General features: G+C 37.8%; 1 protein-coding gene across 1 annotated transcript in view; it reads left to right on the plus strand.

The window, feature by feature from the left end:
- The window catches only part of CPNE4 (copine 4), a 479775-nt gene that overhangs the window by 351265 nt on the left and 102447 nt on the right, over positions 1-26063 (plus strand). Inside the window, exons 6-7 of the mRNA XM_058181101.1 lie at positions 2128-2211; positions 12366-12455. Of these exons, the coding sequence (XP_058037084.1) occupies positions 2128-2211; positions 12366-12455 (174 nt within the window). The remainder of the gene's footprint in view (positions 1-2127; positions 2212-12365; positions 12456-26063) is intronic.

Below are 26063 nucleotides of genomic sequence, written 5' to 3' on the forward strand. Positions count from 1 at the left end.
ATGGCTGGGAGGGGAGGGGCCAGGGGAGGCACCCCTTGACGTGACTGACATCGAGTTGGCCACGCCTTCCCAATCACATGACCATCAAGCCACACCACTGTCACATGACCATCAAGCCACACCCACAAAATAAGCCACGCCCACATAACAAGTAGTAAAAATTGTAGAACCCACCCCTGATGCTGTCCCAATTGTAAATCATGTCCTTCCAAAGTTAATAGTCTTGTATTTCTTAATTCAATCCATTCTTTCATCCACGTCAATGCTTCTGTCTGATAGTATAGTTCCCAATTAGGTAGTCCAAAGCCTATCTTGTAATATCCTTATGTTAAGTCTCACTTTTTTCCCTTGCCATATGAATTTCATTACTATTTTATTTAATTGTTCAAAATATTTCTTTTCTACTTTTATCAGTATTGTTTGAAATAAAAATAAGAGTCTCGGTAATATATTCATCTTAATTATTGCAATCCTTCCCATTAGTGGTAACTGTAGATTTTTCCATTTCTCCAAGTCTTTCTCAATTTGATTTTTCAGTTTATAATAATTATCCTCTTTAATCATTACACATCTTGCAGTTAACTGGATTCCTAAGTATTTTACTTTCTTAGCAATCTGAATGTCTAGTTTCTCCATTAAGTCTTTCTTCTGTTTTTCTGTTTTTCTGTAATATTTTTCACCTATATTTTTGTCTTTTCTTTATTTATTTACAGTCCTGCCACATCTCCATATTCTTCTATTTGATCTATTAATTTGGGTCCTGTTATTTGAGGTTCCTCCAAGATGAATACTAAATCATCTGCAAAGGCTTGTAGTTTATATTCTTTTTTGATTTTTAATCCCTTTATTTCTTTATTTGCTCTTACATTTCTATTTAATGCTTTTAATGTCAATACAAATAATAATGGGGATAAAGGGCATCCTTCTCTTGTTCCTTTCATTATATTAAACTTTTCTGTCATATCTCCATTCATCATTACCTTTGCTGACTGTTATAATTATTTTTATAAATCTCCCCCCAAAGTCCATAATTTGTAATTGTTTTATCATAAATTACGAATTCACATTGTCAAACACTTTTCACACATCCAAGAATATCATTGCCATTTGCTTAACTGAATGCACTTCGTAATATTCCAGAGTATTCAAAATTATTCTCATATTATCTCTAATCTGTCTTTTAGGTAAAAAAATATTTTATCCATATGCATAAATTCATTAAACAACTTTTTTAATCTATTCGCTGTTGTGTTTATGTTGTGTTTATGTAATCAAATTGAGATTGCCCAAAGTTTTAAAAATGTCATTCCAAGTGAGGAAGTCACCAATTTATTCATAGGATAATGGCTACTATTTTCATTTGTCTTGCCATCTTAAAGCATCAGGCAGTGATGAACAAAATAATTTTATGTTATCTGAAAGGCAAAATCGCACACACACACACACACACACACACACTTAAAAGTTTGGACCTCTATTCAATATTTTTCTTTATCAATGACCTAAAACATATGGTGTTTTCTATAGAAAGAGAGATAAAAAGAGATAAAGAAAACCCAATTAAATGAGTCAAAAAACTTCATTTAGAAAAGTGACTAAAGGCTGCATATTTGTATGTGACAAAAATATGTAAACTTTTGTTTTCAATAACTGGTGTGCCCTGTTGGCCAGAAATAACTGCAACTAAATATTTCCAATAATTATTGATCAGTCCTATAAATCAGCTTGGAGAATTTTAGTTCCTTGCTTCCCTGTGGAATGGCTTCAATTCATGGATATTGGTAGATTTCCTCATGAGAATTGCCCACTTCAGGTCTTTCCAGATTAAAGTCAGGACTTTGCCTTGCCTATTCCAAGATATTAACTTTGTGGCAAGCTACCCTGGGTCCAGAAGCAGCAAAGCCAGCCCAAACCATAATAGTGTCAACACTATTTCACAGATAGGATGAAGTTCTTATACTGGAACATATGAGACTACTTGGAAAAAATCAACTGAAATAGAAACAGATATTGATTGAAAGATTAAACAAAAATTGCCTTTTCGCCTATTCAATAGTTAAGCAAATAAGTTTATGTAAACAATCCAAGAGTTTTAATCATAAAAAAGTACCATGTTTTCCATTTCAGGATTTCTTCAGCAAATCTGATCCCTTTCTGGAAATCTTCCGAATGAATGATGATGCTACCCAACAGCTTGTTCATAGGACGGAGGTAAGTTGAGATATATCACACACATACACAAACACACTCACCTAAATAAAATGTTTATTTGTAAACTCACAATTTCTTTTGAGGGTATTGTTCTACTTGTGCCCCTCTTTTTTTAATACAGCCACTGAATTATAGCCAATGTGATTCTTGTCTGTTATGCTACAGCAGAAATTTAGGCCTTCAGAAAGTGCTATATTATAAAATTATTATATCCTATTTCTAGGGTGTAACTGAAGAGTTAGCGTTGCTAAATTTAAGAAAAGCTTGATTGTGGGCTAGGAAAACAGCAGGATATATCATTCTTTATCATTGTTACAATCTTAACCTAATTTCTCCTCTTCATGCTAAACTGTTTGATGCCGATGCAGTTATAAACAATAAGATCCTCGCACTTGCTATCTGCATGGATGGGAAACTTCCACTGAAATAAATGGAAGCTCACCATCTTGCTAACTGAGGCCCTTGATCTAGATCAATGTTTCTCAGTCTTTCAATTTTAAGATGTGTGGGCTTCTTAACTTCAAGAATTCTCCAGCCAGGATGGGGTAGAGAAAGCTGGGAGTTGAAGTTCACACATTTAATGTTGCCAAAGCTGAGAAACGCTAATATATATTATGACCAGAATAAAAAGCAATGTATTAGACCTCCTCTAGAGTGCAGTTCCTGTTCATTCCTTCTGGTTGCAAAAATATATATATTGTGTACTCAAAAGCGAACCATACAAATAACATAATATGTATCTTTCTTTAATACAAGTAAATGATTTTAAAAATATTTGACTACACTGTCAAAATGTTTGCTCAAAAACAGAAAGAGTGGTTAGTTCTTCAGACTTTTAAAAGCAAAAGGGATTGTGAAAGCCTGATTTTAACTGGAATGGGAAGCTTTGGAGTTGTGCTGTGTCATTCTTTTGCATCAATAGCATAATGAGCAAATGCTTCAATACTGAAGGAATAAATAATCATTTAAATACTATCTGGAAAAGCTCACAACTGGTACAAGTGGTATGGAAAATGTAATTGTTCTTGGATTGCATGCATACTTTGTATAGTAAAAAACAGCACATTGAAACTGATGCATCTTTTCTCCTCATTTTCTGCTAAAATAATCTCATAAATGAAAATCAAGGGATTATAAAATAGCTAAAAAGTGTAATCATTCTTTGTATCAATGTCTCTCTGTCCATTGATAAGATCAGAGCACAGTACAGTATATTGTAATCACAGTATTACTTCCATGATAGTGTAAATGTGATGTTGCCAGCAGTGCTCTGGAAAAATTATTTCTAACACGTGGTTAAAGACATTTATTGTAGCAAAATCTTCTCTCTGGAAACTTATTTAAGCAGAAAAGTAGTTGTTTCAGTCTAAATGGAAAGAAAACTATTGGAATAGTGACCAGATGTGTCCCCATTCTCATTCGCAAAACCAAAATGCCAACTGAAAAGACATATATGTTACAAGATGGCTTTGTATAATAAAAATTGACCCATTTTATGCCCACTTCTAATCTACCGAAATTCAGTCTATGGCTGCTGAGCATGCCATCCTCTCACTATGAGGTTGGGAGCAACTCATTTCCTTATGGTCTCTCCATAAATATAGTTTGTATTCCAAGCTAACTAAGATTTCCTCTTTGTTCCCTTAGCTGACCCAAGAAGGAAAAAGTGTAGACAACTCCCATCCTTAAAACATTTGCTTGCCAAGCACTATTGGTTCTATTACTTCTTTCAACTGTTTTACTTTGATATTGCTGTTTTGTTGTTAACATAGCACTGTGGCAATTGTCATTGGACACATCCTTGAATATTCCAGCAGTGTTCAAATTTGAAATCATATGACAAAGATAGAATATGTGGAAAATTCCTATATTTATTCTGAGTTTTCTTAAGTGTTGACAAAGAAAATGAGAGAAAATCATTATGGAAATGGCAGAAGGAAATGTGTAACAAATGTGTAACAGAAGGGGACTGCAAATGTGTAACAGAAGGATACTTTCTAAGACAGTGTTTTCCAATACAATGTTTGTTCTTAAATTTAATATAAGTTATTTTCTATTACGTATGTACACAATTTACATAGCCAATGCTGATTGGTTGATTCAGTGGTGGAAATTTTAAAATGCTGTCATTGGCTGGCTTGTATGCCGGCCGTTGGTAATTGATTTACAGGACGAATAAAGAACTGAAAGTTCCTCCCGTCTCTTCCTTGAGAGAATCTAACATTTGGTGACAAGGAGGGGATTCCAGGAAGAACAGAGGAACTGACCATCATCTCATCATAGCTGTGGCCTTTTTACTTCTCAGAGAATCTCCTCAGCCAATCTAATGAGAGCTACCCAGACCTCGCCAGCACCGGCAACCTATGATCCCCAAATGGAAGAATGGCACACATACACGAGCCGTTTCAGGATGCTTTTAGAAGCCAACAACTACTAGGACCTACCAAACAATTGCAAGAGAGCCCTCTTCCTGACCTACTGTGGGCTGAAGGTCTACAAGATGGCACAGACCTTAGTTTCTCCGACCGGCATCAAGTCCAATGCATAGACGATGCTACAGAGCACATTGCAGGACCACTACACCCCAGCCATGACCCCTATGGTTAGCAGGCATGAGTTTTACTGGCAGCGCCAACACAAGGGGGAAACGATCAATGAGTCCATGGCACAACTGAGAGAAATCGCATTGAACTGCTAGTTTATCAGTCCCAAAGAAATAATGAAAGACCGCATCATCCTAGGAATGAGAGAACTAACCCTTCATAAGAAATTACTGGTGAGGGGGTATCCTTTAAGGATGCTGTTGAGGAAGCGAGAGCAGCCGAAACCTCAAATAATTCTGCCGCGGACATTAGGAGAGCCAGCAGGGTCCCGGAACTACAGACAGCCTGAAGTTAGGATCGAAGCCTCAGAGGAGGAGGAGGATGGGGTGGAAGATGATGCTGTGCATCGAGTGCATCCAGATAAATGGGTAAGCCACAGAAATGGTGACTTCCAACAACCCCGTTGTTCTGGATGCATGGGATTTCACACAAGATTGGCTTGCCATTTTAAAAAGACCATTTGCTGCCATTGCCAGTGGAAGGGCCCCATCGCCGAAGCTTGCCAGGCTACTCAACCTGCCCCCCCCCCAGTAGAACACCATCAGCCCCCAGAAGGCAAGGACCAACAAGGCCGGGGCTCCAGAGAAACAGAAACTGAGAGGACTTTTATCCAGATCATCAAGATATACATCAAACAACCATGGGTCACTCCAATGCCTGCGACGGGGACAAATTCCACGTAACTGTAACCATTGAGGGAAGTCCCTGCCAAATGGAGTTAGATACTGGATCATTCTTCACCATTGCATCATGGAAAACCCTGCAGCGCTTAAACCGAAGATCTCCAAAAGGCAACTGAGACCACAGGATATCCGATTGAATGATTACCAAGGAAACTCTATCGGTGTACTGGGACAAGTAGAGGTCGGGGTCCAGTTCAAAGAATTCCATGGCCATCTACCCCTAACGGTCGTCTCTAGCAATGGCCCCCTTTGCTAGGCATCAAGTGGTTTAAACTGTTGGGGCTAGGCATCACGGGATTGCACCAGATCCAGGGGACTGACTTGGACCAACTGCTGACCAAATTTGGTGATGTGTTCGATGGGAGCCTTGGTAAATATACGGGGAAACCCATATCATTTAACCTAAACCCCCAAATTACCCCAATAAGACTCAAGCTTTGCAGGGTTCCATTTGCTTTATGGCCCAAGGTCGATGAACAGTTAGATAGACTAATTGCCCAGGGGGTTCTAGAGCCAATTGATCATGTCACATTGGAGACCCCAATAGTCACTCCAATGAAGCAGATGGGTCAATCAGTGTGTGTACGAACTATAAGTGCACAATTAATAAGGCCCTTCAGCAGTATGTGTATCCGATACCAGTAGTGCAGCATTTGTTGCATTCTTTAGGAAAGAGCAAGATATTCACCAAGCTGGACCTGGCACAGGCCTACCAGCAATTGCCTGTGGAAGAAGCCACTGTAGATGCCCAAACAATTGTAACCCACCAGGGGGCATTTAAATGCAAACGGCTGCCATTCAGAGTCAGTGTGGCACTGGGGTTATTTCAAAGTATGATGGAGAGACTGTTGCCAGGTATCCCAGGAGTCATTCCTTACCTCGATGATGTCCTCATATCAGGAGAGTCAATGGAACAACTAATGGCCAGGCTATGGGAAATGCTGGGGTGGTTTCAAAAGAGAGGTCTCAGAATAAAAAAGGAAAAATGTAAAATCGGGGTTACCCAAGTGGAATTCCTGGGGTATTTTATTGATGGCTTGGGAATCCATCCCACTAACTCCAAAATAAAAACCATCAAAAAAGACCCAACCTCCAGGAATAAATCAGAATTGCAAGCCTTTTGGGGATTATTGAACTTTTATAGCATTTATTTTGAAAGAAAAGGCTACTGTTGCTGAGCCACTCCATTGACTCCTGGGGAAGACGGCTGCGTGGACTTGGGGACGGAAGGAGAATGACGCCTTCACAGTGGTGAAAGACCTACTATCATTCGACAGCATCCTCATACAATACACCAAAACTCTTCCACTATCATTGACCTGCGACGCTTCACCTTTCGGAGTCGGAGCCATTTTAAGCCACAGGCTCCCAGGTGGATCAGAGGCTCCAAAGCCTATTATTCAAAGACACTATCCCCAGCTGAGAGAAATTACAGCCAACTCGACAAGGAAGCCTTGGCTGCCATTGTGGGAATAAAGCATTTCCATGAATATCTATATGGCCAGAGATTTGAACTCGTCACCGATCACAAACCACTCCTGGGCTTCATTGCAGGAAACCAACAAATTCCAGCCTTTATATCCTCCAGACCGACTAGATGGTCCATCTTTCTGATGGGATATAATTACAAACGCATACACCGCCCTGGTTAAAGCATCACCAATGCGGATGCCCTCAGCCAATGCCCAATACCAGAATTTGTGCAAGACCCTGCACCCACCATCCACGTTTTGCTGATTGACACAGATGATACCAGCCTCATCACCTCCACAGAGATTGCAGAACATACAAAGAAAGACAAGGTACTATCTAAAGTCTTGAATTGGGTATTGAGGGGATGGCTGCAAGGAAAAGCGGGAAGCAAATTTGCGAACTTTGAAAATAGGCAACTGGAATTGTCAGTTTTGAAGGGGTGCCTGCTATGGGAGGAGAGAGTGTTAGTTCCCCAGAACCTATGGAAGCAAGTGCTGGAGACATTACACACTGGGCACCCAGGCATCAGGCGTAAGAAAGCATTGGCATGGAGTTACATCTGGTGGCCCAACATGGACCATTGCAGAGTGGGTGGCAACATGCATGCCATGCCAGGAAACACGGCCAGCACCACCTGAACAACCCCCAGAGAATGGGAGGTACCCAACTGACCCTGGTTGAGGGTACACATAGATTTTGCCAGACCTATGCAGGGGATAAACTTTCTTGATAATGGTGGACACATACTCCATGTGGCTGGAGGTTGTCATCATGCCCACCAGCACAACAAAAGTGACCATAAAGGCCCTGAGAAGGATGTTTGCTACACACGGGCTGCCTGATATCCTAGTTACAGACAACAGACCGCAATTGACCGCTAAGGCAATGGAGTCATTTTTTTTGTAGAAGTTTTATTGATTTTTTTGTTTCCCCCACCTCCACACAAACATAATTCATAAACAATGTAGTGACCTTATCTTATACATTTCAAACTATTCAAATATATTTTTCTTAATTAAAATTTTTGCCAAAATATATTTTTTGCCTAACTTTTTATTCCTTTCCTAATATTTCTTTGCTTACTTTATCAAATTACATCTTTTTTCGCCCTTCGTTTTCTAATTTCTCCATTTTTATTCATATTCATTCCCTTTCATTCCTTATCCTTTTTTTTACTATTTCAATTTTTATTCTTTGAATATTTTTGGGATTGTCATTTCTCCATTTCTTTCACAGCAACCTTTTCTTATGCACCTTTCCTTCCCTCCTTTCTTCATTCCTACTTTCTTCTCCCCTCCTCTCCTATTCCTTCCCTATTTCCCTTTCCCTTCTCCTCCTCCTCCCTACTTCAACCCTCTAACCTTCTCTCCTACACTTATCTCCCTCACCTTACCTCCCCTCCTCTACCCTTTCTTCTTTCTCTCTCCCTCTTTCTCCCTTGCACCTCTCTCCTTATCTCTATCTCTTGCTGTATCTATTTTCAATTTCTCTAATATCCAGACATCCCCAATTCTCTTAATTATTACACATATTTTTCCAATCTCCTCTCCTATAGTTTAAACCTTAACATTATCTTCATCTTATTCCATTTATATTATATAATCAGTTAATATAACTTTCCATCTCTTATTATCTTAACATTTCTATTCAAAATTCAATACTTATTATTTTCTTCCAACAATATACATCATTTACTAACATTTCAATTTTATCCCATTTTGCATCTTAAAATTCAATTATCTTCATTAATAAACCATACTATTCCAAATTTCCTCTGCTGGATTTTTGATCATCCCTTATTTCATGCATTAACTCACACACACACACACACAAAGAAAGATAAGGAAGCAAATCTATCATTACTTTAATTTTTTTTCCTTTTGTCCATTTTTCTCCTACCTCTAACCATTTTCATTCAGTCTCTCCCAGACCCCTTTTCTCAGTATTTTCCTCCCTTTCTTCCCTTCTTTCATTTTCTTCTTTCTCCCCTTCTTTTTCCTTCTTTTCCACTTTTCTCTAGTTGTCACACTTTTGATGTCCCCCCTCAATTTTTCTCTATTTCTTCCTCTTCTCTTTTGTCGTTCACTGCTAAACCCAGTGTAATCATCTATTTTTCTCACTATCTTTTTCAATTTTTTAATTGTCTTTTTCAATCTTTTCTTTTTCATTTTCCCCCCCTCTCTTTTTTAAAATTTCTTTCCTTCTCTTCATTTTTACTTTTCCACTATCAATCCCAGTATTATCATTTGTACTCTCCTCACTGATTTCTTTTCCAGCCATATGTCTCACAGACTCTCGGATCATCAAAAGCATTTCCCACAATTCTTCCCAATTTTCCATATTTTCAATACAAGGAGAAAGACTTTTTAAATCAATTTATAACCAAAATTTAAGTCCATATATTTTTTTTCTTCTTTTCTTCTTTATTTCTGGAAGAGTCCACCCAGTATGTCTTTAAAATATTTCAATAAGTATTTATCTGTTCTGCTCCCCCTACTTCTTTTGCAAGTTCACAGCAGATGTCCAAACAATGCTTTTTTCCCCACGCTGGTCTAGAGCTTTCTTTCTTTCTTTCCTCCAGCAGATAGTTCTTTCCTGTTCACAAATATTTCAGCTACAAAGTATCCGTTATTAGTCCAGCAAATTTATCATTTCCTGACTTAAGTTTTTATTAGTAAACGATGTTTTCTTTCAGTTTTTTATTCCTTTTAATATTTAGTCTCTTCCACAGTCAAATTAAAATTCAGATGAAAAGTTTTTCTGGGGCTTTAATTTCCAAGTTCATTTTTTTCCCTTCTATTTGTACTTCCACATGCCAATTTAGCCGCTGATTCAAAATAAAAACTTCTTTCAAGCCTTAGTGGTTTTTCTTCTTATCTATATAATGGCAAATCACTTTTCCGGTAAGAATCCTCCATTCAGTCACCTCTCCTGCTCCAATCTTTTAGCGTGGTCACCCCAGCTCAATGGCTGCCTTTCCATGCCTCCAGGTCGAAGGCTGGTGTTGGCACTCCAGGGAATTTGCCACTTCCCTGTTCGCGCCAATCTGTGCCTCCTTTCTTCGCTGTCTCTACAGGACAGCTATGATCCCCAAAACGGCAGGAATATTGGCAATCCTTAGGAACCTCGAGAAGCCCCGAGAATCGCCGTCCCGCAACAATGCTGGCCATGCCCCTTCTCTCAATGGAGTCATTTTTGTGGGGACTAGGAATCAGGCACGTGTTGGTGGCACCTTTCAAGCTGGCCAGTAATGGGCAGGCCAAACAAATGGTGAGGCTGACCAAAGAAGCCCTCACCCACATGGGACCTGGGAACTGGCAGGAGAAAATCGACCAGTTCCTTCTGGAGAACATATCACCCCCAGCGCTGTCACCAGCAGAAGTCCAGCCGAAGTACTCATGGGATGCAAGCTGAGGTCGCAGCTGGACTACCTTCATCCTAACTACCACCCTGAAAACCATCATGTCCCACCAAATCCAGCCGGGTGTTCGAGGTAGATGACCTGGTCTTTGCTCAGAACTACACAGGGCCTCCCATCTCATTGCCAGTAGGGTCATGGCCATTACGGGACCCAAGTCCTATAAAGGAACTGGATGATGGCCGAGTGTGGAGATAGATGTTGACCAACTCTAAACCTGGTTGGGAGAGTCCCAGTTAAGGAGGACCAAGAGAGAAAACCAGGAAAGCAACATTGACTGTCATGAATCTCTGCCCTGAGGACCCTACAATTACAAGGATGCCAACAATGGAGAACCAGTCCTGACTGACATCAACCAGGACAACCTACTCTACACTCCGGGGAGAGAACACCAAGACTTATCTGTGTCTGACGAGGTCCCGCAGGGCAGCCAGGAAGAGAGCCCTCTCGATGCTGGGCCTGGAACTGCAATGCACCGGCAGGGGGGAGTTCCAGGCTTTTCCATTGCTGCCGGCTGAAGGAGGTATAGGTCCAACCTCACTCGATGGAAGCCAGGGAACAACTGAATCGTGCAGGCCCAGTAGGACAATTAGATGCCCCGCCTATCTGTGGGATTATGTTACTTTTATTGGACACTGATTGTATATTTTTTATTGGATATTGCTTGGACATTTTTATTCTAGGAGGGGAGGGGCGTTATGCATGTATGCAATTTGCATAGCTGCCATTGATTGGTTGATTCAGCGGCGAGCATTTTAAAATGCTGTCATTGGCTGGCTTGTATGCTGGAGTGCTATAAAGAGCGAGGCTCGGCAGGTGGTGAGCTGTTGGTAATTGATTTGCTGGATGGATAAAGAGCTGAAAATTCCTGCCATCTCTTTCTTGCGAGAATCTAATATTTTCCTTGTGCTTAGAATCTACATTATAGTTTGAATATTTTGGAATAATACACCGGTAACTGTGACATCATGATATATATTTTAAAATAATTATGACCTTTAACTATATCTTTCCTAGGCTAAAAACTGCATGTAATTCTTCAACCCCATTTTTATGGCCTCCAGAATGTCCCAGAAATGGACTACTAAAATATAGTGGCAAAATATTCATCTTAGACTGCTTAAATCTTAGGGGGAGGAGAAAAGAGAGTTGATGAAATAAACCTTTACACCTTTAAAAAACCTTAACTTCTCCAAAAGCTTTAGTGATTTAAAATTTCAACTTCAGATCTCCCATGATATAAATGCATTGCTGTCATGTCTTCTGTGGCTAATGGAAATTTTTTGAACTGTGTTCACAACTACAAAAAACATATTTATCCTGTTTTATTGGGATATATTTCCAAGTTTCCCACGTGTTTCTTAGTGTTCTTCAGTTCATCACTTAGCTTTCTTATATCAGAGTGTCCCCAATATTCTAATCATCTTGGTTTTATCAGTGGGATATAAGATGCACCAACAGATTATAAACTTTATATAAAGGGAATACATTTCTTCCCAGTATTTGTTTTCATTCTGGAGTAAATTTCCTTTCCCTGCTTTTGAAGACTTATTTTTTAATCTCTTTTTTCACTATTTTATTTGTGTTTAATTTTTAATCAAATGTATATAGAAAAGCCCCTGTTTTCTCATTCAGTATTCTTTATTTTTGTTTCACCCAAAGCAAAGGAAATCAGTAAAAAAAGATTCCTACTGATTTTAAAGTGCTTTGGAAAGGAGCCTAATGGCAAAAAAAGACCTGCAAAGAACCTCAAATGTGAAAGCTATTGCTTACCAACCATGTTCTCTATTGGCAAGAAAAAAACATTCAAAAAGTACATCAAAAAGTGTAGGCAAAGATACCATGCTTAACTATTCGTAAAGCTTAATTATTCTTGCCAATTTAAAAATGTATTTATAATAAAATACTATTTTAAATCATTATTATAGCTTTGCGTTTTAGGTTGAAATAAGCTTATTCTTTTCCTTTAATTTCTAGGTGGTGATGAATAACTTAAACCCAGCTTGGAAGGCATTTAAGGTGTCTGTAAATTCCCTTTGCAGTGGTGACCAAGATCGCAGACTGAAGGTTTGTGATCTATGAACTATGAAATGAATAGATTTGTACTTTTTTAAAAAACTTTCTCTTTAAAAAAGAATTAAAGTCTAGTACTACTTTTAAAGAAAACTTTATTTTTATATTTATTTATCCTCAACCAGTTTAACTTAAATTTTTCACAGCTTTATATTCTCCTAATGATGCTACATAATATTATGAACATCACCAAAACAAAAATCAGATTTACTATGTGCTCTGTAGCCAAAGATGGAGAAGTTCTATACAGTCAGTAAAAACAAGACCAGGAGTTGACTGTGGCTCAAATCCTGAGCATCTCGTTGCAAAATTTAGACATAAATTGAAGAAAATAGGCAAAAGCACTAGGCCACTCAGGTATGAACTAAATCATATCCCTGATGAATATACAGTAGAGGTGAAAAATAGATTTAATAGATTTACATCTGATAGACAGAGTACCTGAAGAACTATGGACGGAGGTTCGCAACATTGTAGAAAACCATCCCAAAGAAAAAGAAAGGCAAGAAAGCAAAATGACTGTCTGAGGAAGCTTTGCAAATAGCTGAGGAAAGAAGGGAAGCAAAAGGCAAGGGAGAAAGAGAAAGATACACCCAATTGAATGCAGAATTCCAGAGAATAGCTAGAAGAGATAAGAATGCCTTCTAACATGAAGAATGCAAAGAAATAGAAGAAAACAATAGAATAGGAAGGACCGGAGATCTCTTCAAGAAAATTGGAGATATGAAGGGAATACTTCATGCAAAGATGGGCATAATAAAGGATCAAAATGGCAGGGACCAAACAAAGGCAGAAGAGATTAAGAAGTGATGGCAAAAAAAGTAAAAAAAAAGGCATTCTTGGACCAACGTTCTTCATACTATACATAAATGATCTCTGTGACAATATCTCAAGTTATTGTGTTCTCTTTGCTGATGATGTCAAACTATTTAACACCACCAACAATACTACTACCCTTCAAAAAGACCTTGATTTTGAATCTGAATGGTCTAAAACTTGCCAACTCCAAATCTCTACCAGCAAATGCTCAGTTTTACATATTGGAAAAAAGAACCAAAATACTAAGTACAAGCTTGATGGACATTACCTTACAGATGACTCCCACCCTATTAAAGACTTTGGAGTTTTCATATCAAATGATCTAAGTGCCAAAGCCCACTGCAACTACATAGCAAAAAAGGCTCTAAGAGTTGTAAACCTAATTTTGCGTAGCTTCTTTTCCAAAAACTCTACACTACTAACCAGAGCATACAAAACATTTGCTAGACCTATTCTTAAATACAGCTCACCTGTCTGGAACCCATACCACATTTCTGACATCAACACAATTGAACGTGTCCAGAAATATTTTACAAGAAGAGTTCTCCGCTCCTCTGTAAACAACAAAATACCTTAAACCACCAGACTTGAAATCCTGGGTTTAGAAAACTTAGAACTCCGCCAACTCTGACAAGACCTATGCTTAACTCATCGAATCATCTATTGCAATGTCCTTCCTCTCAAAGACTACTTCAGCTTCAATCGCAATAATATAAGAGCAAACAATAGATTTAAACTTAATGTTAACTGCTTCAATCTTGATTGCAGAAAATATGACTTCTGAAACAGAGTTATTAACACTTGGAATATACAACCTGACTTTGTGGTCTCTTCTCAAAATCCCAAAAGCTTTAACCAAAAACTGTCTACTATTGACCTAACCCCATTCCTAAGAGGTCTGTAAGGGGCATGCATAAGAGCACAAGCGTGCCTACCGTTTCTGTCCTATTGTTTCCTTTCGTTATATCCAATTAATTTAGTTATTACATACTCATACTTATATATATACTTATATACTGTATAGTTATTTCATGCTTACGCTTATATATACTGTGTGACAAATTAATTAATTAATTAATTAATTAATTAATTAAATAAATAAAATAAATAACTAGATACAGTAACAGTTTTTCCCCGAACACCATTACTCTGCTAAACAAATAATTTTCTCAAACTGTCAAACTATTCACTAAGGCTGCATTACTATTGCTATTGGCCTTCTCATCATTCCTGTCACCCATCTCCTCCCACTTGTGACTGCATGACTGTAACTTGTTGCTTATATCTTTGTAATTTATATTGATATTGATTGTTTCCTAGTATGATTTGATTGCTTATTGTACTGTATGACTGTCACCAGGTGTTGTGCCTTGTGATTCTTAATGAATGTATCTTGTCTTTTTATGTACACTGAGACCATATGCACCAAAGACAAATTTCTTGTGTGTCCAATCACACTTGGCCAATAAAGAATTCTATTCTGTTCTGTTCTTGCCTTTGTGTCAGTCTTGACTTCTAATGAACAACATAGCCAAGTCTCTGCAGTTTTGTATGTTTTTCAGATGCTGTAGGAAGTCACAGATCCCAGGGCAGAAAAGGAAATTTGGGTGCACTGGACTTGTGGATCTCAGGTTGTCCATTCCTGGACTAAAGGAAGAGGATCACAAAGCTGCTTATGATTTCTTTCTCAGTTCATTCCTCCTATGCTTGAGTTAGCAATAAAATATGTTGACCTACTTCCATGAGATCATAATTCTAAGAAGTCTGCCATAAACACTCAAGGCAAAATGGCAGTAGAATTGTGTTGTCCAGCCACTGGATAGGGGAAGAGGCATGCCTGCTGTAGAATCTGTATTAAATTGATGTCTCTTGTGAAGAAAAAAAGGTACAGAAGTATAAACTATTCTTTTTTCATAGGTGATATAGTCTTCCTTTCAAGATATAGAACTAGTGACACTTTGATTTTTTTAAAAAAATTAAAAAAAAGTTGCACAATCTATCCTGTGACAACAAATATTGCTCCAAAAGGAATATGGTTAGATAAGCTGCCTACACAGGTTTTGTCTTCTGGGTTGTTTCTAGATTCTGAGGGAAAATTCATGAATGTTCTGAGCCTACAGCATGTCTAGTAGTTCTGCCATTTCCTTAGCCTTCTACAAATATGATATGATGAGGCGCCTGTTCAGCACAACATGAGAAAAATCAATCTCTGTCATAACTTGGAAGAAAGAGGAAGTGTCTTTCATAATTCACTGAGCTTTAGAGCAGGCAGATGCTACTCATGCTGATTTGGCCTACTCTAAAACTCAGCATGACAACAAATGAAACTCTTCCTTCTCTTGACACAGAGGCAGAAAGGATCTGCCATAATAAAGTAATGGGGTGAAATAGAGAGACCTGCACAGCTTTAACTTACTCAAGAGGTCAGCCTACTATTAATTCATTAGCCAGGTATGTTTTTATACGGCTATCCAAGAAATCCTTTCAATGCAGGACATAAGTAAAGTCAGCATTTAAATAGTAAATTCAAAACAGTCCATTTAAAAAAAAGATGGGTAGAAAGAGAATTTTAAATCTCCATTCATTTAAAACATTCACACTTCAGAGAAATGCCACTATGATATTTGATTATAGGTTTAATGTCTTGAATTATTTTCATTTTAACTCTCACTTTTTTACCTTCCCATATAAATTTATTAATTCCAATCTGCCATTCTTCCAAATTTTTATCTTTCTTAATTATTGGTATCATCTGAAACAAAAATAAAAATCTAGGTAAAACATTCATTTTAATGGCTGCTATTCTCCCCAATAATGATAATTGTAATTTTTTCCAGCCGAGCATTTCCTTCTCAACTTTTTGCTATAATACCTCAAAGTTATTCTTATACAATTTCACACTTGAAGAAGTAATATAAACCCCTAGGTATTTAACCTTTTTTACAATTTCAAATTCTGTTGTTTCCTCTAATTTTTCTTTCTGTTGTCTAGTCATATTTTTTGTTAGCACTTTTGTTTTATTCTGATTTACCTTAAACCCTGAAACTTTTCCATATTGATCAATTATTTCCAACAAATATACACTTGAGTTTATAGGATTTGACAAAATAATCACCAAATCATCAGCAAATGCTCTCACTTTATATTCATGTTGTCTAATTTTAATTCCCTCTATCTCCTTTACCTCTCTTATTTTATCCAGTAATGGCTCCAGAGTTAGAATAAACAATAATGGTGATAGGGGCACCCCTGTCTTGTTCCTTTTGCAATCTTAAAAACTTCTGTCAAACTACCATTAACTATTATCTGTTCTGTTTGCTCTAATTATTCTCATAAAACAATCCCCAATTGCATTTTATCTATTAATTTAAATAAAAATTCCCAATTCAGGCTATCAAAGGCTTTCTCTGCATCCAAAAAAATAAATGCTGCAGAGATCTGATTGTTCTTTTCTAAATATTCCAATAAATTTACAACCTGTCTAACATTATTCCTCATCTGCCTGCCCTTTATAAATCCAGATTGATCAGTATGAATTCTTTGTTGCAGAACTAACATTAATCTATTCGCTATTATTTTAGCAAAAATCTTATAATCATTATTCAAAAGTGAAATCAGCCTATAATTCCCAGGTTTAGAGCAATCCTGTTCTTTCTTTTGGTATCAATGAAATGAAAGCAGTTTTCCATGATCGGGGTATTCCCTCTCCTAATTGTATCTGATTAAATAATTTCTTAAGTGGACCTTATTCTCATTCTGTTTTTGTTTTTTTTTCATTTATACCCCGCCCTTCTCCGAAGACTCAGGGCAGCTTACAGTGTATAAGGCAATAGTCTCATTCTATTTGTATATTTTTACAAAGTCAACTTATTGCCCCCCCAACAATCTGGGTCCTCATTTTACCTACCTTATAAATTTTTATAATAAATTGCTGTAAGTCCATCCGTACCGGGTTTTTTCCCCATTTTTAATTGTTTTATTGTAAAAATAATTTCTTCAGAAGTTATAGGCCGATTTAATTCTTCCCTTTGTTCTAAGGTTAAACCTTTAATATTTATCAATATCCATGTTCAAGATTGTATCTTTAGCATATAAATTTGTATAATATTCTTAAAAAGCTTTTTTAATTTTATCCTGTTGATATCTCTCTTTACCTTTATATTCTATTTTTTCTATAAGACGTGCTTTTTGTTTTTTCCTTAAGATATATGCTAACCACCTACCAGGTCTATTTGTGTTACAAAAAGTATTATGTTTAGCATACTGTATGTTTGTTGCCACCTGGTCTGCCATTATCATATTAAATTGACTCTGTAGTATTTTTATTGCATCTTTTAGTTTTTGATCATGTGGATTATGTATTAATAATTGTTGTTTCTTTTGGATTTCCTCTTCTAAATACCTACGCTGTTTTTGTTGTTTACTTCTCTGTTTATTATTAATATATATTAAGACTCCTCTCATAAAGGCCTTACTCGCGCCCCAAACCATTTCTATTGATGTTCTCCTATTCAAATTATCATCAAAAAATTCTTTCATTTGTTTTTTACATTGATTTACATTATCTTCATATCTAAACAAATTTTCATTTATTCTCCAGGATTTTCTACCACCTTTTTCTTGTTGCAATTCCAACCATACTGGACTATGGTCAGATAAACACCTTGGAAATATCTTCATTTTCTTCACCCTAAGAAGCAAATCATTAGTGATTAATATAAAATCAATCCGTGAAAAAGATTGATGCCTATTAGAAAAAAAAGTAAAATCTATCTTCAATATTCCACATTCTCCATACATCTCTCAACTCAAACTCTTGCATCATCTCAAAAAAAGATTTGGGCAGCTTTGCATGTGTAGGAATTTTCTTAGAGAGAATTCTCTTATCCTTTCGGGTATCTATTACAATCCCCTAATATAATAAACAATTTATAATCCCAAAGAGTCAGTTTATCATGCAACATCCTATAGAATTTTTCTTGTTGCTGATTAGGTGCGTACCAATCAAGAGTGTCTTTTTTCCTTCTAATACAAGTTCAATAGTGATATATCTCCCTTGGATATCTGCTTCAATTAATTTGGCTGGTATATCTTTTCTCAAATATACCACTCTACCATTTTTCTTATCCAAAGCTGAAGCAACAAAGTGTTTACCTAATTTTGAGTTTATTAGGTATTTTTGATCTGATAGTTTAATATGTGTCTCTTGTAAATAAATCACATCATTTTTAAATTGTCTCAAATAATGAAATATTTTTCTTCTTTTCTGCTCTGAATTCAAACCATTAACATTCCAAGTCAAGAATTTATTTGCCATCTGTGGCCTCGCGAAGCTTTTGAGCAATCAGCTGAAGATTCTCATTCCCCTTAGTCTTTGGCCTCGCTCCTCCCACTGCTTCTGCATCTGCAGTAGAATCTTGACTTTTACTTTGAAGTTGATCCTCCTTTTCTTTATGTTTAGTAACCGCCCTTGTCATCCTTTGTTCTTGTGGCTGTTCTTGGGATAATAACATCAAAGGGGCCACGTCAGCTTCCATACTCATTTGCCTCTCTTGTGGGCTTTTATCTGTTGCTTCGGGATCAACTTTCAGCACATTGAAAAGGAAATCTTTCGCATTCAACACAGTTTCAATACGATTCATAACTTCTTTAAACCTTTCTTCAAATATTTTTCCAAACCTTGAAAAGCCATCAAAATATCTTCTCTTATTTTTTATTATTTTCTTTCATTTCCTCTCTAGTCAGTTCAATATGATTCATAACTTCTTTAAACCTTTCTTCAAATATTTTTCCAAACCTTGAAATATCTTCGTTTTCTTCACCCTAAGAAGCAAATAATTAGTGATTAATATAAAATCAATACGTGAAAAGATTGATGCCTACCAGAAAAAAGTAAAATCTATCTTCAATATTCCACATTCTCCATACATCTCTCAACTCAAAATCTTCCATCATCTCAAAAAGATTTGGGCAGCTTTGCATGTGTAGGAATTTTCTTAGAGAATTCTCTTATCCTTCGGTATCTATTACAATCCCCTAATATAATAAACAATTTATAATCCCAAAGAGTCAGTTTATCATGCAACATCCTATAGAATTTTTCTTGTTGCTGATTAGGTGCGTACCAATCAAGAGTGTCTTTTTTCCTTCTAATACAAGTTCAATAGTGATATATCTCCCTTGGATATCTGCTTCAATTAATTTGGCTGGTATATCTTTTCTCAAATATACCACTCTACCATTTTTCTTATCCAAAGCTGAAGCAACAAAGTGTTTACCTAATTTTGAGTTTATTAGGTATTTTTGATCTGATAGTTTAATATGTGTCTCTTGTAAATAAATCACATCATTTTTAAATTGTCTCAAATAATGAAATATTTTTCCAAACCTTGAAAAGCCATCAAAATATCATCTCTTATTTTTTATTATTTTCTTTCATTTCTTTTCCAAAACCTCCAAATATTTTTCCAAACCTTGAAAAGCCATCAAAATATCATCTCTTATTTTTTATTATTTTCTTTCATTTCCTCTCTAGTCAGTTCAATATGATTCATAACTTCTTTAAACCTTTCTTCAAATATTTTTCCAAACCTTGAAAAGCCATCAAAATATCATCTCTTATTTTTTATTATTTTCTTTCATTTCCTCTCTAGTCAGTTCAATATGATTCATAACTTCTTTAAACCTTTCTTCAAATATTTTTCCAAACCTTGAAAAGCCATCAAAATATCATCTCTTATTTTTTATTATTTTCTTTCATTTCCTCTCTAGTCAGTTCAATATGATTCATAACTTCTTTAAACCTTTCTTCAAATATTTTTCCAAACCATTTCTATTGATGTTCCCCTATTCAAATTATCATCAAAAAATTCTTTCATTTGTTTTTTACATTGATTTACATTATCTTCATATTTAAACAAATTTTCATTTATTCTCCAGGATTTTCTACCACCTTTTTCTTGTTGCAATTCCAACCATACTGAACTATGGTCAGATAAACACCTTGGAAATATCTTCGTTTTCTTCACCCTAAGAAGCAAATAATTAGTGATTAATATAAAATCAATACGTGAAAATGATTGATGCCTACCAGAAAAAAAAGTAAAATCTATCTTCAATATTCCACATTCTCCATACATCTCTCAACTCAAACTCTTGCATCATCTCAAAAAAAGATTTGGGCAGCTTTGCATGTGTAGGAATTTTCTTAGAGAGAATTCTCTTATCCTTTCGGGTATCTATTACAATCCCCTAATATAATAAACAATTTATAATCCCAAAGAGTCAGTTTATCATGCAACATCCTATAGAATTTTTCTTGTTGCTGATTAGGTGCGTACCAATCAAGAGTGTCTTTTTTCCTTCTAATACAAGTTCAATAGTGATATATCTCCCTTGGATATCTGCTTCAATTAATTTGGCTGGTATATCTTTTCTCAAATATACCACTCTACCATTTTTCTTATCCAAAGCTGAAGCAACAAAGTGTTTACCTAATTTTGAGTTTATTAGGTATTTTTGATCTGATAGTTTAATATGTGTCTCTTGTAAATAAATCACATCATTTTTAAATTGTCTCAAATAATGAAATATTTTTCTTCTTTTCTGCTCTGAATTCAAACCATTAACATTCCAAGTCAAGAATTTATTTGCCATCTGTGGCCTCGCGAAGCTTTTGAGCAATCAGCTGAAGATTCTCATTCCCCTTAGTCTTTGGCCTCGCTCCTCCCACTGCTTCTGCTTCTGTAGTAGAATCTTGATTTTTACTTTGAAGTTAATCCTCCTTTTCTTTACGCTTAGTAGCCGCCCTTGTCATCCTTTGTTCTTGTGGCTGTTCTTGAGATAATAACATCAAAGGAGCCACGTCAGCTTCCATAATCATTTGCCTCTCTTGTGGGCTTTTACCTGTTGCTTCGGGATCAACTTTCAGCACATTGAAAAGGAAATCTTTCGCTTTCAACACAGTTTCAATATGATATCTCCTTCCCTGAAAAAACATCGTGAGACCAGCTGAAACTTCCCATCTAAATTGAATCTGATGATTCTTGAGCTCTTGTGTAAAAAATATAAACTCTTTCCTGTCTTTTAACATCTTAGGGGGAATCTCTTTCAGAACCATCACCTCTTGTTCTGCTATTTGCAACTTTTTCTGATATGTGGCTTGCAGAATTTGATTTCTCATTGTTCTTGTCAAGAAATAAACCACAATATCTCTTGGCAATTTTTTTTGTCTAGCAATCCATGAGTTAACCCTATATACTTTGTCAATTTGAAAAGCAATCTCTTGTGGATCAAGTCCTAAACTTTCAGCCAAAGCCTCTGATAAAATTTTCTTAAGGTCCTCATCTTTTTTTTCCTGCAAGCCTCTGATTCTCAAAGCCCCTTCCATCGCCTTGTATTGTAACACCACCACCTGATCTTCATTTTTGTCCACTTTTATTTGCAATTGTTCTGTTTTATTTTCCAAATGCTGATTAGATTGATTAATTTCTTTCATTTCTTTTCCAAAACCTCCAAATATTTTTCCAAACCTTGAAAAGCCATCAAAATATCTTCTCTTATTTTTTTTATTATTTTCTTTCATTTCCTCTCTAGTCAGTTCAATATGATTCATAACTTCTTTAAGCCTTTCTTCAAATATTTTTGTCTGTTCTTTAAACATATCTTCCATATCCACTTCAGATCCCCTTCTTGTTGTAGGCTTAGGTGGTTTAGAAGCCATTTCAAATTCCAAATTAAAGTTCAGTTATAAAGTCAGAATCAAGGATGTAAAATAAAAAAAAACTTTTTCTATCTTCTATCTTCCTTTCAATATAGGAGAGCTACCACTTTAACAGTCCACAAATACACTCTCCACTTGATTACACAAACAACTTCCAACTTTCACTTCCTCTCAGATGCCATTTTCAGCAATCTTAATTGAAACAATAGAAAGTTTCTTTTCTTAAAGGGTAGAAGTCAGGTTCATTACTTGCAATCCCAATGATCGATCACTTGTGTTTGTTCTGTCTGCATCCAGAGATCCAAAGAAAAATCACTTGAGCAGAGGTGGATGCTTTCTTCTTTTCCTGCTACTGCAGGAGCGTGCTGGATTCGGAGCTCATCGGAGTTATGCGGGACTCGACCCTCCGTGCCTTCACTTTCACAAAGCAAAGCCTTTGGGGAGTTCTACCACTTTTCCGCTGCTCTTTCCCTTCCCTTTCTCCCAGGGAGGGTACTTTGAGCCAGCAAGCAGCTGATTTTAGCTGTTTTTGCCAGCTTTTACGATATCTCAGCATGGGGCGCCTTTACAGGCATCCAGCGAAGAGAGCGGCGCCACCAGAAGTCCTCTCAGGTCTGGACTCTTGACAAGGTGTACAGGTAGCCACCCATTCAGTTACGTCCCTGTCCATATTAGGCCACCATACATGGCTCCTGGCCAGTGCCTTCATCCTGACAGTGCCAGGATGCCCCATGTGTAGAGCCCCCAGCACTTGTTTCCTTAATTTATAGGGTACAACGACTCGGTCCCCACACAGTAGACACCCCTTTTGGGCTTTTCAGATATTGTCGCATCTGAAATGGTTTTAGATCAACCCCACCCCCACTGCTCCCGCAAGCTTAGAACTTGTGCCGAAGTTTTGTCTTGGCTGAATATCCTGCTATTTCAGCCACTGTGATAGGGCTAGATGCAAAGTCCTTGATAAGGAGTACGGGTGCGATAGGGGCAGGGTTTTCCATGCTTTGTGGAAGCAGGCACTGGCTGAGGGCATCAGCATGGCCCAGAGCTTTGCCCGGCCAATGGATCAGCTGGCATTTGTATGCTGCCATGAAAATTGTCCGTCTCATCATTTGCAGCGATAATAAGTTTGGAGTGGACTGGTCTCCCGCAAGGTGACCCAGAAGTGGTTTGTGGTGGTTTGTGTTCAAAGTCTCTCCCATATAGATATTCATGAAACCGCTTGACCCCAGCTATGGCAGCCAGTGCCTCCTTGTCCATCTGGCTGTAGTTCCATTCTGCTGCTGATAGAATTCTGGAGTAAAACTCAATCAGGGCCTTGGTTCCATTTGGCATCTGGTGGCTAAGGACAGCCCTGATGCCAAATGGAGAGGTGTCACAATTCAGGATGAGTCTCATGGTCTCATTATATTGTATTAGGACACTATCAGATGACAAAAGTCTCTTGACTTCAGCGAAGGCAGTGGCTTCCTTGTGAGCCAAGGTCCATTTCGTCGTCTTCTCTAATAATTGGTGTAACAGTTCAGCCACTCTGAATGGTCTCATTATATTGTATTAGAACGCTATCAGATGACAAAAGTCTCTTAACTTTAGCGAAGGCAGTGGCTTCCTTGTATGCCAAGGTCCATTTCACCTTCTTCTCTAATAATTGGTGTAACAGTTCAGCCACTCTCACCTTCTGTGGCAGAAAAATACCATAAAAGTTTAATAGGCCCAGAAATGCCTTGAGTTCTGTCTGATTTTTAGGTGTGGAGGCTTCCTTAATAGCCTTGACTTTGTTTTGGTGGGATGTATTCCCAAGCTGTCAATTAAATATCCTAAAAATTCAACTAGAACACTATCAAACACTAGAACATCATCAAAGTATGGTATCACCCCTGGAATGGCCTGTAGAAGGTGTTCCATTATGCTTTGAAACAGTCCTGATAGCACGATTATGCCAAATTGCAGCCGGAGGATTTAAATGCCTTTCCATGTGTCACAATCATTTGTGCCTCTGAGGTGGCATTATCCACTGGAAGCTGCTGATACACTTGGGCTAAATCGAGTTTTGCAAAAGTTCTGCCCTTTCCTAGGGAATGTAATAAATGCTGTACAACTGGTACAGGGTAGGCACTCTGTTGCAATGCCTTGTTGATCGTGTATTTATAGTCTGCACAGATGCAGATTCAGCCATCTGGCTTGATTGGTGTGACAGTTTGGGGTTTCCCATTTAGCATGATCTACTAGCTTCAAAACCCTCTAAGCAATCAGTTTGTCTAATTGGTTGTCAATTTTGGGCCAAAGAGCAAGAGGGACTCTTCACGGTTTCATTTGAATAGGACGATTTTGGGGTCTACGCTGAAAGAGATGGGTGTCCCTGTATACTTGCCTAAACTCCCATTGAAGATGTCTGCGAACTCCTTGATCAGCTCATCAATGTTGTTATCTTGTACAGCGTGGATGCCTGTCACTCCTAAGCCCAGGAAATCAGTCTAAACCGAGCAGGCTTGGCAGGGCGCTGTCCACCACAGTCAGCTGAAGTGGTCCAACAAATTCTTTAAATTGGACTTGGAAGTACCGGCTTCCTATGGCAGGTTTACAGTTCCCTTGATAGTCCTTTAACTACACCCGCTGGAACTTCAGATGCTTCTTTGCTAGCCCCAGAACCACCTTTTTTATGATTGTCCAGAATACAGTGGTCATGGGTGCCTCTGTGTCAATTTCCATTTCATATGGAGATCCTGATTTCTTGGCACAATGTGCGCTTGTGCACCCGATGATCGTTTGGTGGGCTTCTTTTGTCTGCAGCTCAATTTCCTCCCTGCCTCAGTCTCTGGAAATGTACTTTCTGGGGTCCCATCTGGGGGGAAGGCTGCAGCTGATGGTATAGGGCTGGTTGGTGGTGCAGCAAACCTTTGCAATGTGCCCCTTCCAATCACACCTTTGGTAGATGGCGCCTTTGAACTTACATGCTGCCCTGGGGTGATTACCCCTACATCTGGCACAAAAAGACTGCATTTATTTTGCCTTTGGGTTTCCTTTATTTCTCTTGTAGCGCAGGTGGTGGATTTCTTCATCCTCATCGGTCGATTTTTTGCATACTGTGCTTTCCTGATGCATGGTAGCCATTCTGGATGAGTGATGTGGGCTGCTCGCTTTCTGTATTGCTGCCACTGAACTTGTTTGAGGATTCTGTTGCTCTCGCCTTGTCTAGTGCTGTTTGCAAAGTGAGATCAGGCTTTGCTAGCAATTGCCTCTGTAGATTTTTATCTTTCATGCCCGGACAAGCCTATCTCGTATTGCATCATTCAGGTGGTTTTTGAATTTGCAGTATGCTGTGGCTTTTCTTAGCACTGCAACATATTGGTTGATCGACTCCCCCTCCTCTTGATCCCTGCGGCCAAATTCACAATGGCCAACGGCATGGGTGCATAATACATTCTGAGTGTGTTCTGGAGATTGTCCCTGGTACTGTCTGGTTCGGATAGTGCTTGACCCATATTGAAGACTTCGGGTCTGCAGTAACTTAGGAAAAGCGCCCTTTTCCTATTGTCTGACAGACCAAAAAGGTCATTTGCTTCCATGAAATGTTCAAAGCGAATCATGTAGGCTTTCCAATTTTCTATGACCAGGTTGAATGGAGCTGGTGGGCATGCATGGAACATCTTGGGAGGCCGATGCAGATTCTTGACTTCTGAGATGATAGCCATTGATGCCGGCTGCAGTTCAGCTCAATCTCACTCAGCTCCTTTGTCTTTGTCCTTTGTTCTTCTTCAAGATTCTACCCTCGTCGCCATTGTTAAGTTGGGTGATTAAAGAGATGGGACACAGAGTTCCAAAACAATAGCTCTTTATTCAGCAAATAGATACAATGCAGCTGCCTTTCCAATAGCTTGCCCTTTTAAGGGGAGCTTGCCCTTTTAAGGGGAGCTGTCGGACAGCTCAACCAATAATATTCAATCTATTTTCCTGCCAGAAAGGTGGACCAATGTATTTAAACTATTATTTCCCACCTGGAAGGTGGACAAATTTATCTGTTAAGTATGCCTATGTTCCTTGGCTTCACTCCTCGTTAGCATACT

This window comes from Ahaetulla prasina, chromosome 4 (genome assembly GCF_028640845.1).
Source record: "Ahaetulla prasina isolate Xishuangbanna chromosome 4, ASM2864084v1, whole genome shotgun sequence".
Classification (NCBI taxonomy): Eukaryota; Metazoa; Chordata; class Lepidosauria; order Squamata; family Colubridae; genus Ahaetulla; species Ahaetulla prasina.